Here is a 16,637-nt window from a genome sequence, read left to right as displayed (position 1 = left end):
AAATTCTCTTGCTGAAATCTATAGGATTTAAAGTGCTTAACTTTGGTTGGATTGTGTCTTATAGTTGCACCTTTTTTGCTTTTGCCCTCTGTTATTTGATCATCAGACACTGTCCTCTCCCAAACTGCATCAAGAACAAAATATACAAGTTCCAGGGTCTACTTTGCCACATTGAAAAAAAGTCTTTAATTCCCCCCTGTGATATTTTCCTTAGATACCTAAATAGTGAGAGAAGGGTTTCCTTAGGTAGAGAGTATTGTATGAGAGCACCTGTACTTCTTATTAAGGAAAGATTTCTGGACATTTCTGAAAGAAGTGCTCACAGCCGCTCTACGTAGAATGACTTGCCCAAGTGGTTCAGTTCCAACTGGTATTGCAGGTGTTCAAAGCTTAGGAGGTGGCGCAGGGCTGCTCGTCGAACCTGCCAGATAGAAAAATGCCATTAGCGTCTCGCTCTTCACTGCTGCTTTTAGATCTTGTCAAGTGCTGTGTGGCCCATTCTCTATATATCCATCATGACTCTAGCCCAGGTGAGGTAAGGTTGGCTATACTGCATAAGAGAGCACCTAATCTCCTGGACTGGGAGAGAACCCTATGCAAGTGTAGACATCCATGGGAAGCAGAGATCAAAAAAGGGAGACCAGTACAGATGGATTTCACTATAGTCATATTGCAGGGATTATTTATTGATTTTAAGGGGTGTAAGTGTAGATGAATGTGGTTTCATAATGGAATGTGAGGTGTCTGTGAAGGATTGTGGGCCTTCCATAGTATATAGGAGACAAGGCTCACAACTAAAGTTCTTCCTTTTCTGACTGAGGGATTTTTTTTTTTCTCAGTGCACCTGAGGATAAGGGACAAAGAAAATAGATTGTCCTCCGATCTTACCATTATCAGCTGTTTATTAGCAAAGTGCAGCTCTTCTTTCATTTCTGCCAACTGCCTCTTTCTGCTCTTTTCAAAACACCTCTCCTCCTGTGCTTCCCGCTGTAGGCACATAGTGTGGGCTTTCTCCAACCTAAAGAGAGAGAGGCATGATGGATGGTGTGGCTTTCTGTGCAGCTGAAATCAATCTGGGAGGATACTTTCCTTTGCATAGCAAATTGTTGCTGCTCCACTGCAGGTTACAGGCATTTTCAAACTATTACTGTGGGTTTTTTTTGGGGGGGGGGACTCATCTTAGATTTATGTGATGAGATTACAATTTGTACATACATCTCTACCGCACACATCCAAACTAACGTGTACATGCATGTGGCCAATTTCTGAAATTCTCCTACCTCAAACCAGGAAGGATTATAGGAATAAACTGCATTGACAGTGACATGCAAATGTACATGCAGGTGCATGGCAGTGTGGAGTACAGTTACTGTGAACTGGGCTGTACTTATGGTAGATTAGCTACTTTTTCTGGGATTGTGACTGTGAAAAAAATGCAGAGATGGGTTGTCAGCTCACCATATGTAAATACAATCCACTTCATGCTGCCCGTTCTTTATGGGGTTATGTTCTCACCTACATATTCTATTAGTAGAACAAACCAGCTACAAGACAAATGCTTTCTCCTCTTGGAGCTTGTACCTATTCATTGTATCCTTATATCAGAAGCTAGTGATTCACCAATATGCTAGTGATTGTGGCTTCTTTCGTGCATTCCAATGATTTCTCTTCCTGAGACAAAGGCAGTTGTGTGTGTGTGTGTGTGTAAATATATGTATATACAACACATTACATGAGTTCTTAGTCCATGGCTCAACAATATTTAGTAAGCAATAATAGCAATCATAAACTTGCTGATTATGGTTTGCCATTCATTGTAGGCAGATGGCTCTTATCTGTTTGCCACAGCCGAGCTCTGATATGGCTTTTGAACCCAGCACAGAAGCTGACTTAAATCAGGTTGCAGGCTGGAAGGTTTCAGTGTTTATCATCAATTTGTGATTTTTCTCCTATCTGCATTTTCAGCTGGGTGTCAAAAGCTTTGCCACCCAGCAAGCTTTCAGCTTTATTGTTTGCAGACTGAAAAGAAGCTTTTTGTGACTAAAGTGCATAGTTAGAAAAAAGGATTCCAAAATCCATTTACCTCTGGACCAGTTTAACGAAATCTGCAACTTTTGCTATTGTCTGAAATGCAAGAAAAGATAGTTAGTTAGTCTAAAACAAAAAGTCAGATCTTTATCCTAATGGGAGAAATAGAGGCATTTTCTCACAAAACACAAGAGGTCCTAAAAGTGATTGCTGTGATGTAGCCATTTGCAAATATTTTGTGAGGTCACCTTTCTTCTGTGACAACTGGACATGTGATGAGGTGAGTTTTACTCAATCTCCACTATCTTGTATATCCAGTTGATTGTGGGAATATGGTCAAATATGCTTCATTACATGGCCACTCAGCACAGATGGCCTCATGGGCTTACAGGAGTTAAGGAGTTCACAGATGGTCAGCACATGCTAAGTTATTATCATCTGTAGCCACCTAGAGTTGCCAAAGCAGTTGCTAAAGCAAAATGTGATTCAAATTGCAAGGATTCTTTTCAGGCAAAACATCTGTAGGAATTTGGGAAAGATTAAAATGCTTTCAGTAATATTAGATGTTTTTCTCAGTAGGTTTTCAGACACCTCCGAGTTGAGACTCAATTCCACCTAAAGTGAAATTCAAGGTGAATTTGGAAAGTCTTGCTCATGTGTAGACATTCTGAGCAAAGCTAAAAGAATATGGATATATTTTTAACAAAAAATGTGAGCCACAACATTTCCAAGAGGTGTTCCAGACATCTCTAGTATCCACGAATCGTTAGTTCAGTTTCTAGCCCAGCAGTTCCCAAAAGCTCAGGGTGAAAAGTTAAAAATAAAAGAATACATGCACAGTCAAGAGAAAACACTCAGTCAAACTAAAATCACTGCTCACCCCTGTCAATTGAATGAGAGTGAAAGAAGAAGGTTTTGCAGTTTGTCCAGGATGCATTCAGGATGGGACTCTAATGAAGGTCATTAAGCCTTGGAACTCATTGCCATACAGTGGGTATTGGAAAGAATCACCCCCTTTGATAGACCTTAAATTCTGGTTCCCTTACATCCTGAAATGAAAACACAAAGAAAATTCCCTTCACCAGCTGTACTTATCCAATGCAACCTATAACATCCAACTGAAAAACATCACAATTACAGTCCAGCCTTGAGTCTGTTGGGATACTTCTCTATCAACCTTGCACATTTAGACGGAGCAATATTTGCCCACTCCTCCATACAGAACTGTTCAAGTTCGGTCACATTGGATGGTAGGTGTTGGTGGACTGCTATCTTCAAATCTCCCCACAGATTTCAAATCTCCCCACACCCCCACAACAGGATGCTGCCACCTCCATGCTTCACTGTAGGTATGGTGTGTTGTGGATGGTGAGCTGCGTTGGATTTACGCCAGGTGTACTGTTTGGTGTTGAGGCCAAATAGTTCAATCTTGGTCTCATCTGACCATAAGACCTTTTTCCATTTGGCATCAGAATCTTCAAGGTGCCTTCTGGCAAAGCTCAAACGAGCTTTAATGTGGTCTTTCTTGAGAAGTGGCTTTCTCCTTGTGACCCTCCCGAACAAGCCACATTTTTTCCACAACACACCATACCTACAGTGAAGCATGGAGGTGGCAGCATCCTGTTGTGGGGGTGTTTCTCTGCCTCAGGGACTGGGGCTCTCGTTAGGGTAGAAGGAAAAATGGATGGGGCAAAATACCGTCAGATTCTGGAAGAAAACCTGCTACCCTCTGCCAGACAGTTGAGGATGGGCAGAAGATTCACCTTTCAACATGACAACAATCTGAAGCACACAGCAAAATTGACCACACAGTGGCTGAAGGAGAAAAAAGTGAACGTCCTCATGTGGCCCAGTCAGAGCCCAGACCTAAATCCCATAGAAAATCTGTGGAGAGATTTGAAGATAGCAGTCCACCAACACCTACCATCCAATGTGACCAAACTTGAACAGTTCTGTATGGAGGAGTGGGCAAATATTGCTCCGTCTAGATGTGCAAGGTTGATAGAGAAGTATCCCAACAGACTCAAGGCTGTTATTAAAGCAAAAGGTGGTTCAACAAAATATTGACATGGGGTGGTGGTGGTCCTTTTTCAATCTCAGTAATTCTTGTTTTTTATTTCTGACACTTTTTCTGGACTGTAATTGTGATGTTTTTCAGTTGGATGTTATAGGTTGCTTTGGATAAGTACAGCTGGTGAAGGGAATTTTCTTTGTGTTTTCATTTCAGGATGTAAGGGAACCAGAATTTAAGGTCTTTCAAAGGGGGTGATTCTTTCCAATACCCACTGTATATAACTGGCCCCTTCCACCCCCAGCACAGCATCCCTCCAGTGACTGTTGCTGGTGTCTATCTTGTGTTTCTTTCTCGATTGTGAACCCTTTGGGGACAGGGATCCATCTTATTTATTTATTTATTTATTATTTCTCTGTGTAAACCACCCTGAGCCGTTTTTGGAAGGGTGGTATAGAAATCAAATTAATAATAATATAATATATGAGAGAAACTTACACTCACCATTGGCAGCAAATCTTTGAGCTTTTACAAACTGTACTTGTCTGTTTATACTTGCCTATGAGCTTCAGAATCAAGCTGTAATGCCCCATATATTTGGTTGATGCCAGATCTGCTGTCTCACATTGTTATTTGTTACCACAGTCCCCAGTCCTACCTCTTCCTCTTTCAGTAACTGCTCCCGTGTGGCAGCATGGCTGACGGGCTTCGCCCTGGAGGAAGCCATTGTGGTGGGACCAATGACAGACTTCTGAAAGCAGTTTGCTTTCTCTCTCCCTCTCCCCTTCTTGAGCTGGTTCAGTTTGCATCTTTGGTAGCCATGGAAACAGACTATGCTTTCAGAAGTTTCAGACCATCACAAAAGTCCTGATTGGCTGATCCTGGTTGCTTAGGTGAAGAAACGGAGAAGCTGTCCTGCCTTCAGTATTCATATATTCAGTGCTGAAGTTAGTAACTGCAGGTGATTTCTGCTATATATTTGGTGGAGTGGGGATTTCTGCTTTCTTCTCTCTCCATCAGTCTCTGCATGGCCACAAGTTTTCCCTGAAGGTGATGGTGGGGACCCAAAATATCAATTGTAGCTTATTTTTCTCATAAATATTTCTAACTACTGTCTCAAGGTTGCACAGGCTATAGCTCCTATAATGTCCTTACACTGGGCGTTTTGCCTTCTGGAAGGGACAGAGTGTAAATTGTTTCTTGTTCTGTGTGCAATGAATTTCATATGGCACGAGTCATAATAGGAGGGTGGGGAGTAAACGTGGGCCAATCCCCCATGAAAAATGGCTTGTTCTCCTCCCACAACAGAGCTACATGTCCCTAAAAGCTCATGCCTGTAAGTAACTGTGGAATCCAGAGAGGGAAAGATTGTAGTACACAAAGATCGGGCAGGGAGTATAGTTAACAACATTAATAATTCAATGAAGAAAGGCTTAATACAGCAAGGCTATGTGGTCCTGTGCTCCTGCTAGATCCATCTGCTTCAGCCCAAGTCCAGGACCGAACCAAGCTGCAACTAAAAATATTATCCAAGAGCTGGCCTGGATCAAGGAATGGATTAAACAAAAACAGCACGGTGACTTTCAGGAACAACTTTGACTTTTTTCTTCCCCCTTTAGATGTTTTTATCTAGTGCTCTCATTAATCCTTTGTATTGTTGTTGTTGTTAAAATATTTCTATCTGCCCAAAGCACTTCAAGCTGGCTGGCATGGCAATATAAAACACACAATATAAAATCAGAAATAAATCCAGATAAACTGGTTTGGGGCACAGCTTACAGAGTCTAGCACATACGTTTCAAATCAGGAAAATCAATATCTAGGGTACATAATTGTCAGGCTGTGAAGTATGCACCAGCACTATGAATTATGCACCAGCCCCGTGAATTAGACCCATTAGCCAAAAGGCAGGTTCGGTCTCTGTAGCTCAGCTTTCACATGTATAGCTATCAGTTCATATGCATTTCATTCTGCTACTGCCACTACAACTCATAAGACATTGTATCCTTGTATGAGGTTTTTGGTTAATCCATTAATTGATCCAGGCCAGCTTTTGAATTGTGCTTTAGTTACTTTTATTCCAGTACTAGAGTAAAGGTGGGACTAAAAAAAACCCACCCAGCCACAAGAGCTCTGAAGGCAGACAGCACTTGCCTCTCTGTAAATAATATCTGTCTCATTAAATCGTTAATATTCCTGATTCAACTCCACTGTCTTATCCTTTTATACCACAACTCCTTCCTCTAGATTCTACAACATGGTAATATACTCACCTAGAAAGGCACGTTTGAAACACCAGGGGGCAATATAGCAAGCAAGTAATTCATTGAAAACTGTTGATATGTTCCAGAAACCTGGGAGCAAGTGTGCTTCACTGTACACCAGGGTTTGATTGAATTAGTGAGGCGATTCTCATGCTGGAGAGAAACTGGGCTAAGGGGGCCCAGCCCGGTTTCCCCCCATCATGAGAACCATGGGCGGCCCCAGTGGTGCAATGGTAGCTAGCCCGCCTAGGCACTCCTCCGCTTAAACGTGGTTAGCAGAGCGAGTGCTCCGCTAACCGCGTTTTACTGATTGTGTGCTACTGTGGTGCGGCTCTGTGCTGCAGTGACATACACAAGTAGACCCCCAACCAGGAGGCTACAACAAGCCTCCTGGCTTTGGGGGTCTCCCCAGGATGCCCCCCACACTTGCTCAGGCATCCTGGGACTTCTGGGGGATGGACAGCCCCCGATCCCTGCCACCCCATACTGGCTCCGTGACAGAGCTGGAAGTCATGTGGGCGGCTGATCCGGCCACCCAGAGAGGAGGCAGTGATTGTCTGTGGGGAGGTAAGCACTTTTGGGCTTCCTCCACGCAGAAGGCGGTAGCCTCCTGCAGTGATCATGAGGATCGCTTCAGTGTGTTAGTATAGCACTATTATCTTGTAATACAAAATGGTTCCTCTGGCTTGGCTGTATATGGGAACTTTAACCTGAGAGCTGATCTGTAGAATTCCCTGGACTCGGACAGTGAAAGTTGTGTTAGCAGGGGCCGGTGTTACAATAGGGATTGTTGCTTCTCTGAGTTGATGTAAGCCAGAATATTGCATATAAAACCCAGAGAGAGATGTAAAATTAATGGCTAACATCCTGACTGACTATGTGGCTCTCCACATATGTGGAGAGCCTGCAGGGATTCTGCGAGAACAGGCTTGACCTGCTCTCCCCACAGACAAGCACGAAGCCTGCTCTGGGCAGCTGGATTGCCTGCCCACACGATTACCAGCTCCGTCACGGAGCCAGTAGGGGTGGCGGGCATCGGGAGGCTCCTGGCTCCCAGAAGTCCCCGGGGAACATTGCTGTAGTCCCTTGCTGTAGCCTCCTGGTTGGGGTCTACTTGCGAGTTGCTGCGGCGTGGAGCCATGCCACACTGACGCCAACTCACCAGCTCACTCCGCTAACCTCATTGTAGGGGAAGGGGAATTAAAAGGGCTAGCCACCAGACTCGCCCACAAGCCCAGTGGTTCCCACAACTGCTGAAAGCAGGCTGGGCTCCCTTAGCCTGCTTTCCAGTGGTTGTGAGAACAGCCTCAAAGTGTGCTTATGTAAGGAGGTTCTGTGGGGATGTGCCAGAGCCTGCATGTCTCTGGTCAAACACATAGGAAGCTACCATATACCGAGTCAGACTATTGGTCCACGTAGCTCCGTATTGTCTACACAGATTGGCAGTGGCTTCTCCAAAGTTACAGGCAGAAATCTCTTTCAGCCCTCTCTGGAGATGCCAGGAAGGGAACTTGGAACCTTCTACTTGCAAGCATGCAGGTGCTCTTTCCAGAGCGGCCCCATCCTCTAGGGGACATATCTTACAGTGTTCACATATGTAGTCTGGGAATTCAAATGCAAACCAGGATGGACTGTACTTAGCAAATGGAACAATGAATTTATGCAAGACCAGCTCTCCTGTGTCTCCCACAGTCCTCTTATGTGCACACTGTTGAGCCAGAGGGCTAAGACTTCGGAGCACTGCTCAAACTCCAGAAGCACTCTGTAAGACTGGGAAAACATCACTGACCATTTATTAGATTCCAAAAGAAATGCATAGCAGACTGCATAGCTAACTTGGCAAAGAGGCACCTTTTAACATGGTGATTCTCTTTATTTAGCAGGGGGAAAGTAACTGGCCCTAGCCACCCCGAGCACAGTATCTCCAGTTATTGTTGCTGAGGTCTATCTGATGTTGCTTTTTAGATTGTGAGCCCTTTGGGGACAGGGATCCATTTTATTTATTTATTATTTCTCTGTGTAAACCACCCTGAGCCATTTTTGGAAGGGCGGTATAGAAATTGAATTAATAAAATAATAATAATAATAGTCACTGGGGCTATTCTCATGATCAGCCAAAATCGGGCTAGGAGAGCCTAGCCTGATTTTGGCTGATTGTGTAAACCACCGGGCTCGCAGGCAAGCCCAGTGACTTACAAGCGACTAGCCCGCTTTTGTAGCCCTCCCCTTTGCCCGGGTTTGCAGAGCAAGCGCTTCGCAAACCCAGGCTTCCTGATTGTAAGTAGCCACGGCGCGGCTCCGTGCCATGGCTACTCACGAGGAGACCCCCCAGAGGGGAAGTGAAAAGCTGCCTCCCGGCTCCATGGGTCTCCCCAGTATGCCCTGCGTGCTTGCGCAGGGCATACTGGAGCTTACAGGGGCCATGTGGCCCCTAAGCTCCCCAGCCCCCACCAGCTCCATCATGGAGCCAGCAATCATGTTGTCGGCCGATCCGCTCAGGGCTCCCACCGGGATCATCTGCGGGAGAGCGGACTTAGCCTGCTCTCCCTGCAAAAGCGGCAAAAGCGGGTCTCACTGATTGTGAGACCTGCCTCACTGACTGTTTAAGTTCCCTCTTTCAGCTTTGAAAACAAAACTGTTTTCTGTACATGTAAAACAGCTTGCATATTGTGTTTACTAGCACCACTAGAAGATAGCTAAAATTAGTGGTCAGTTGAACATAGGGTTGAACAGTACAAGACCTTGGATCAGGTTCAAGTGCCACCTCTGCTATGCATTCCTTTTGGCATCAAGGAAATCCCTTCTAGCCTCAGTTCTCTGTCATTAAAATTGGAATAATAACCACATACTCACAGACACTGTAGGATCAGGAGCGTGCTCCACACGAGCAGTCTAACCCAGGCTGGGCTGCTTGTGAGAATAGCCTTTATAAATGCTTATTTGAGGGGGAAAGGTTAAATTGGAATCATTTCCTAGGAACCTCTATGCTTGCAGTGTATGCTGAAGGATTAACCTGAGAAATTCAGAGATGAGTATGAGAACAGTGGCTGACATCCAGACTTACAAAGCACTGGGAGAAGCACTGGTGCTTCTGAAGAGTTCTAGATTAATCCTGTACCTGTGCTTATTTTTATTTTATTTAAAATATTTCTATACTGCCCAAAACCTGCGTCTCTGGGCAGATTTTAACAACTTCACTTCCCACAGGAGCACTCTGTTGCACCCAACAATAAGCCAGTGAAGGCTGCACAATCCTCAAGGACATATTTTTAAGTGGTGCAGAGCACAGCCAGGAGGAAAGGAGTTGTCATAATTCCTCCCTTGCAGGCACTGTGAGTTGGGGACTGTTCAGATGCACTGTTCCTTCTCCCATAGGTGCTTCTCCCATAGCATTGGTGCTTCATTCTTCTGGGAGGTTGTTCACACAGTCAAAAACTGTGTCCTACCTGGGTTTGGGACCTGTGTGTGTTCCCAATTTTCTGTTTTGTGGAAGCAAGCTAAGAGGAAAACCTGGGTGGAAGTGATTGTGTGGAAGCAAGGTAGGAGGAAAAGCTACCCAGGTTTCCCTTCTACCTTGCTTCTGTGCAACCGAAAATCTGGAGCACACATAGCTTCCAAATCTGTGCAGGACACAGTTTTTGATTGTGTGAATGACCTCTGGATGTCAGCCAATGCCTCTTGTTGAAGCTAGATTCCAGAAGGGAACCATGTTGAGCTTGTAGGCTGGGCTGCTAATATCCAGGTAGATTGTTAGTAAAAAAGGAAACTGTTCGCCATGAAGTTATCATTCATAAGGCCTATACAATTTAGAACTGTGCTACTCTTTATTTCAGTGGGCATGCACAGGAAAATATCCTGGTGAACTGTGCCCATAGCAAAAATGGAGCCCCACCTTCACCTGGGGTAAATCAGCCAGCACGATATCTCTAGTCCAAATCGAAGCAGCAAACTAATAGCTAGTAAAGCTAGTTTTTTTGTTTATTTCTCCAGGAGAGCACTAAACCTAAATGTTTTAGTTCTTTGTCTACTATTGATTACTTGGCAAAGGCTATAAAAATATGAGGTCATGGAAGTGTTGTACTAATGCAGTGCTTTCTGTTTTATTTCATAAAACTATGATATGCCACTCCATTACGTAAATAAAGATTTCATCCTTTGTGGTCTGTCCCATCATTCTGTAGCTACAGCAAGATGCAATGATGTGAAGTTTCACAGGATTATATTTAACAGGAATTGAATTTTAGCAGCGATACCACAGTATTTCTAGGGTGTTCACATCCTGAATCAAGAGCCATGTTTGTGACTACTTTACTGTGAAATGTACCACAAAGCCTTCAGCACATTGTAATTTTCTCTCATTTTGGAAAACACCTAATTGTCCCCCCACAGCTTTGCTAATTTTCTCTTGAAAAAGGAAACAAGATGAAACTTTATAAACTACAAATAAAATGTCTGCTTGAATCATCTGTTGAATATAACCATTTCCCCATTATCTATTTCTATACAGGTTTTCTCCAGTTCTCATTCCAAGGCTGTATGCAGCTTATTCACGTGGATGATCAGCTGGTGGATTTGCATGCAGTGGAGCAAGGAAAGCTGGGAAGCTTTGCCAATGTCAGCATTGATATGTGCGCCATTATTGATCGGTAAGCAAGAAGTTAATTAGTGCAAGTGCTGAATCAGTGTCTAGAATGAGTAATGTGCTGGATGAGGGCTATAGACTAAAGCTTAATCAAGATGTTGGTAGTTGTGTCAGTGGGTAGTTCTTCTGATGGGATAGGTGGTGGTCAACCTGTGCACAGTGGGTTGCATTTCTCCTAAAGGATCAGGTTTGCAGTCTGGGAGTACTGATAGTTCCAGGTTTGTCACTGGACACCTGGGTGGTGTCCAGTGACAAAACAAATGGTGTCCGGTGGTGTCCAGAGATGAGCAAATCGCCAGGCCTGGATGGCATCCATCCAAGAGTCCTCAAAGAACTCAAATGTGAAATTGCTGACCTCCTTGCTAAAATATATAATTTATCCCTGCAATCAGGCTTTGTACCAGAGGATTGGAGAGTAGAAATGTAACACCGATTTTCAAAAAGGCATTTGGGGGTGATCTGGGAAATTACAGGCCAGTTAGCTTAACGTTCATTCCAGGCAAATTGATGGAAAGCATCCTCAAGGATAAAATTGTCAAACACATAGAAGAACAGGCCCTGCTGGGAGAGCACCAGCATGACTTCTGCAAAGGTAAATCTTGCCTCACAAAACTTTAGGAATTCTTTGAGAGTGTAAACAAGTGTGTGGATCAAGGTGATCCAGTTGACATAGTATACCTGGACTTTTAAAATCTTTTGACAAAGTTTCTCATCAAAGACTCCTGAGAAAACATAGCAGTCATGGGATAAAGGGACAAGTACATGTGTGGATTGCTAACTGGTTGAAGGACAGGAAACAGAGGGTAGGGATAAATGGAGAGTTTTCACAATGGAGGGAAGTAAGAAGTGGGGACCCCCAGGCATCTGTACTGGGACTAGGGATGTGCACGGAACCACAGAAGCGTGGTCCGGCACTGAGGGGACTGTCAGTTTAAGCGGTGGGGGTGGTAGTACTTACCCCCCCACCGCTCTTCCCCCTCCGGCGCTGGTGCTTTAAAAAATCTTCTTGGGGCGGCAGAGTTCCTCCCTGCCGCCCCTGCCCCTGTCGTTGTCCATCTAAGCTTGAAACGATGAAGAGCTAGCAGCGCGCATGCGCTGTTTGCAGTGTGCGCCAGCAGCAAAGATGAGCACACGCGCCGCGAAGATGATACCAAAATCTTTTGGGTAGTGAAATCCAAAATGGATTGTGAGCAGCTCCAAAAGGATCTCTCCAAACTGGGGGAGTGGGCAACAAAATGGCAAATGCAGTTCAATGTTGGGAATTTGCAGAGCAGAGCATGCTGGAACTTCCAGGAGCCACACAGCCCCCAATCCCCTCAGCCCCTGCCAGCTCCATGACGGAGTTGGAAGTTGTGTGGGTACCTGATCTGGCTGCCCGGGGAGGGCTCAATGATCGTCCATGGGGAGAGCGGGCTTAGACTGCTCTCCCTGCAAATCCTCTGGAGGCGGGTCTCACCAATTGTGAGACCCACCTCATGTTATCCACGCATGGGCGGGTGCCATTTGCGTGATCAGCATGTGATTGAAACTTGAAGTGTCTGCTAGTCCTGTGTTCCCTTTCTTGGCTTCTGTGGAAGGAGGAGGTGGCAGCAGGAGGCAGCCTGAGGCAGACACAAACCTGCTCACTTCCCTGCTAGAAACAGATTAGGAAGCAGGTATATGTCGAGTGGAGATCAATTGCTCCCATTCCAATGCTCACAAGAGTACTAGCACAAAATGCCATTGACTCGCTCAAGTTGTTGTATCAGCTCCTACCACTCCTGGACAGAGATAACCTGGCCACCATTATGAATGCTCTGGTAACCCCCAGACTAAATTACTGCAACTTGCTACACATGGGTGTCCTCTGAAGACTTCTCACAAACTACATACAGTTGCTTGGTTACTAACTGAATCACATCTTGCCAGTTTTAAAACAGCTTCACCAGCTGCCAGTCCCATGCCTGATCACAATTCAAAGTTCTGGTGGTTACTTTAAAGCCGTAAATAGCTTGGAAACCAGGTACAGTATCTAAAAGACCAATTTCCCCGATATTAGAATATCTGAACACTAGGATCTTGGTCAGAGGCCCTCTTTCAAGTGCTGAAATGAGAGGAGTAGTGATTGAAGAGAGGACCCTGCATCTTCAATGTTCTCCTCCCCACCAGGGAGGCTCAACACTGTGGAGTCTGGTGTATTTTCAGTACCAGACAAACATCTTTTAATTTGTTTGGACTCTTTCCAGCATGTTTCCCAGTTGGTTTTAAACTGCTGTCTTGTATTGCCTCTTGATCTGGGGTGTGTTTGTGTGTGTGTTTAAATTGGTTGCTGCTGTTTTTAATTGTTCTGCAGTAGTAATGTACAGTATGTGCTTCTATTTAATATTGTTTCACAAGTGTTGTGAGCTGCCCTGGAAGTTTTTAAACTGAAGAGCAATACATTAAAGTTGTACCTAAAAAAATTAGTGGCATTATGGTGGATGAAAAAATTTGAAATGGATGCAGTGTGATAAAGATGTGAACGAACTTGAAAGTTCTATATAGCTGTGTGATTGTTTTTCTTTATTCTTTGGTAGCATCCCAAAAAGAGTTAATCATGACTTAGTCCCATTGAAATTACTGAGACTTAAGTTAGTCTTGACTGATTGATTTCAGTGGTGCTTACTCATGATGGTGCTTAGGAAGTAAGGCAGTCTGGATAATATCCACTGTTTATTTGTTTAACTTTTGTCGTGGCTTGTTGTATATACAATTTGTATTGTTTTTAATTACTAAAAAATGAAGACCCCACCTTTTCACTGCAGATTCTTTAGGTGGCTTCCAACCATAAACACAATTTAAACAGTAAAACCATAACTATAGAACTATTGTACAACAAGAGATGGGGGTAGCCAATAAAAACAATCCAGGAAACCAAATTAAAATTGACTAGATGCTGGGGAGATTCAAAGCCTTATAGGTCAAAAACCTTTCAAAAGAAAAAAAATTGCCTGACAGCAGAAGGCCAAAAGAAGAGAAGCATAGCCTCCCTCCTTTATAGTAACCAGCAAAAGATCACATCTGTTCAGCAATGTTTCCCAAATGGTCTATCAGAATGAGAATCCACCACTCAGTGAGAAGGGTTTAGCAATGTATGTAAGACCATTTATCATAAGATCCTGGAATCTGAGGGCTTGTGTGAAGAGATTGGGTGACTAGTGGGGATGTCATGTGGCAATTCTGAACAGAGAGAACAAAATCAGCTATGCCCTATTGATGTGCAAGTGTATATGCCCTATTGATGTGCAAGTGTATTTAGGTATCATGTATGGATGGAGCCCAAAATCACCACCACCCATAAGTCAGTTCCTTCAGGAGCAGCTTCACATGTTATAGTATTCCTACATGAAAGGCACCTGTAGCCCCTCATGATTACTTAACCATAGTTAAGTGCATCAGACCCTTGAAGAATAATTAAATAAGGCATCTCTTTTTCTTTTTGAGCAAATAAACCCACATATGCTGTTGCATTTCATTGTTCCAAAACAACACAGAGGAATGATTCTTACTGATATCAGCTTTTGTCCCTACTCAGCAGATGAACTGGCTACTGTTAGCACACAAGATTAAAATACAGCCCAGATGATCTGACCTCGAAAGAGACTAAAATCTATGTTGCTTATTTGATATATATCCTTAGCTCAAGAAGCAATTTCATCCCCCAGGTAGATTTGCTGCACCCTGAGATTTAGTTATGCTATGAAAGAGCAGCCGGTTGGAATGCTATTGTAGTATGAGAATCCCTGAGAGAACTAGATTCCAGTGAGAGCTAGAACTGGTGCACTTGCTTCCCCATAATAAAAGCAAAATTTTAGTTAAGTCTTAGCAAAGAGTAAGAAATACAGTTTCTGAATAAGAACAGCCCTCCTAGATCAGGCCCAAGCAGAGGCGGAACCAGGGTGGGGCAGGCAGGGCATGTGCCCTAGGTGCAACTCTGGGAGGGGGCGCAGCGCGATGCCCCACAAAAGCCCCACCACCACCAAAAAATTTTTCCCCCAACACCCCCCCCCAAATTCCAGGGGGCAGAGGGTGGCAGGGTGGCAGGTGGGGCTCCCACTGGCTGGCAGAATAAGCACCCACCCACCCCGCACTGCTGCGCAAAGAGCGCATGCCTACATGACTACGTGGGACTAGCAGCAAATGCTGGCCGTTCCGAGTGCTGCTGTGCTGTGCTGTGCTGCCGCCGGTATGAACACAAAACAAAATAGACATGCTCTGCTTCCCTTCCCTTCGCCTGTGTTCAAAGATTTGGGTTGCATGTTTTCTTTGAAAATTTAAACATTAATGGAAGGTTAGGTGTGCATGTGGGCACAGGAATACTCCCAAATTGCTAAACCAGGCAGCTTAGCTCAGCACAGACTTTTGAATCGCTTGTTTCGGTTTCGTTCTGCTCCGGCGTTTCCACTGCCCAGCGCCTCAAGAAACTAATTCCAGTCAAGTGTCATGTTTGCCCGCTGCTGACTGCAGCAAAACTAGCCAGAAATCTGGGAGTACCTTATGACAGAAATCCCCACGAAGCCCACTGCTCTCTTTGGTAAGAAGATCCGGTTTATTCGAAGTTTGGGGCTTCCGGTTTCATGGGTTGCTTCTTATTGTAGTTGAAGCAAAAGCTCTACATAAAGAGTGGAAATTACTGCCAGAGAAAGCATTTTCGCTGCACAGGTAAACTGGGGGCGTATAAGCTGGAAGTTGTCTCTGTCCTTTTCCTTCTTCTGCAATGGATCTCTGCTCACTTAAAGACCCAAAGGGGGTTGCTTCTTTTTACACTGACTCAAGGAAAGATTGTTTTAATTTGTTTTACTAAGTGATGAATGAGTCACCACTGAAGCAAAAGGATGTCCTCCCCACCACCACTATAATATTGTGTCACCACTCACCAGGAGCGAGAGGGAGGACGTCCTTTGACTCCTTTTGCTTCACAGTGGCGACTCATTCATTGCTTAGTAAAACAAAAATAAAACAATCTTTCCTTGAGTGTAAAATACAGAACAAACAGAAGCAACCCCTTTTGGGGGAGGGGAATGAGGAATCGGAACTAAAAAATACCGCAGTTCAGAGGATAAAGCCCCCTCTCTCTTTTGCATTGGCAGCAGCGGTTAGAACTTTGTGGTCCTTGAGATTCCATCCCTAGAATGTTGGAGCAACAGCTGAGAAGCCACACAGGCAGAGAGGGAGGGCATGGTTAACTTTCCAGTAACTTTCATATCTTTGGAATGTTTTCACGTCCTAGTGTAGGTTCAGAGCCATCAAGATTCCTCGCTTCTCCCACCTTCAGCATGGAAAGTGAGCTGTTTTCTTTTACTGGAAAGCAGACCATTTGGGGGAAGCAGAGAGAGGTAAACATAATATAGATTATTTCCTTCCTCCCCCACTGCTCTGCTTTCTAGCCATGGCGATGGATGTTTGTAGTGAGAAGAGGGGGTGGCAACGGGGTGGGGGGAGGAAGAAAGGGGATTGCAATAAAGAAAAACTTAAACGAAGTTGTGCGAGAGGAAGGGCAGGGGTGGATCTGGGTGGGAGATTTGCTTCGTTTTCTTGCATTTGAAGCTGCAGCATATTTACTCTGAAGTAAGTAGGTCCCAGTCACTTCAAGGGGACTTGAACTTGACGTGTGTGTGTGTGTGTGTGTGTGTGTGTGTGTGTGTGTGTGTGTGTGTGTTTACTCAGAAGAAAA

The 16,637-nt window shown here is 44.4% G+C and overlaps 2 protein-coding genes across 5 annotated transcripts in view; one reads left to right on the top strand and one right to left on the bottom strand.

Moving 5' to 3' along the window:
• CNTNAP2 (contactin associated protein 2) overlaps positions 1–16,637 on the top strand; it is a 1,803,519-nt gene that overhangs the window by 1,103,538 nt on the left and 683,344 nt on the right. For all 3 annotated transcript variants that reach the window (XM_053266196.1, XM_053266197.1, XM_053266198.1), the window contains one exon: positions 10,811–10,949. In XM_053266196.1, the coding sequence (XP_053122171.1) occupies positions 10,811–10,949 (139 nt within the window). The remainder of the gene's footprint in view (positions 1–10,810; positions 10,950–16,637) is intronic.
• Positions 163–4,865, bottom strand: CFAP141 (cilia and flagella associated protein 141). 2 transcript variants are annotated; one of them, XM_053266207.1, is made up of 4 exons: positions 4,698–4,865; positions 2,084–2,124; positions 889–1,018; positions 163–421 (listed from the first exon to the last, which is right to left on the bottom strand). In XM_053266207.1, exons 1-4 carry the CDS (start codon positions 4,764–4,766, stop codon positions 320–322), a joined length of 342 nt encoding a protein of 113 aa, XP_053122182.1. In that variant the 5' UTR covers positions 4,767–4,865; the 3' UTR covers positions 163–319. The 2 variants fall into 2 exon arrangements, with proteins under 2 accessions (XP_053122182.1, XP_053122184.1); XM_053266209.1 differs by lacking the exon at positions 4,698–4,865 and adding an exon at positions 4,544–4,673.

Source organism: Hemicordylus capensis, chromosome 6 (assembly GCF_027244095.1).
Source record: "Hemicordylus capensis ecotype Gifberg chromosome 6, rHemCap1.1.pri, whole genome shotgun sequence".
Classification (NCBI taxonomy): Eukaryota; Metazoa; Chordata; class Lepidosauria; order Squamata; family Cordylidae; genus Hemicordylus; species Hemicordylus capensis.
The sequence above is the reverse complement of the archived record's forward strand: the minus strand, read 5'-3'. Positions and strand labels throughout refer to the sequence as shown.

Coding starts and splice junctions, on each gene's coding strand:
- CFAP141 (XM_053266207.1), bottom strand. CDS start 4,766: ATGGCTTCCTCCAGGGCGAAGCCCGTCAGCCATGCTGCCACACGGGAG. Junction 1,019..2,083: donor TTCGTTAAACTGGTCCAGAG/GTAAATGGATTT, acceptor CTCTCTCTTTAG/GTTGGAGAAAGCCCACACTA. Junction 422..888: donor CTAATAAACAGCTGATAATG/GTAAGATCGGAG, acceptor TCTATCTGGCAG/GTTCGACGAGCAGCCCTGCG.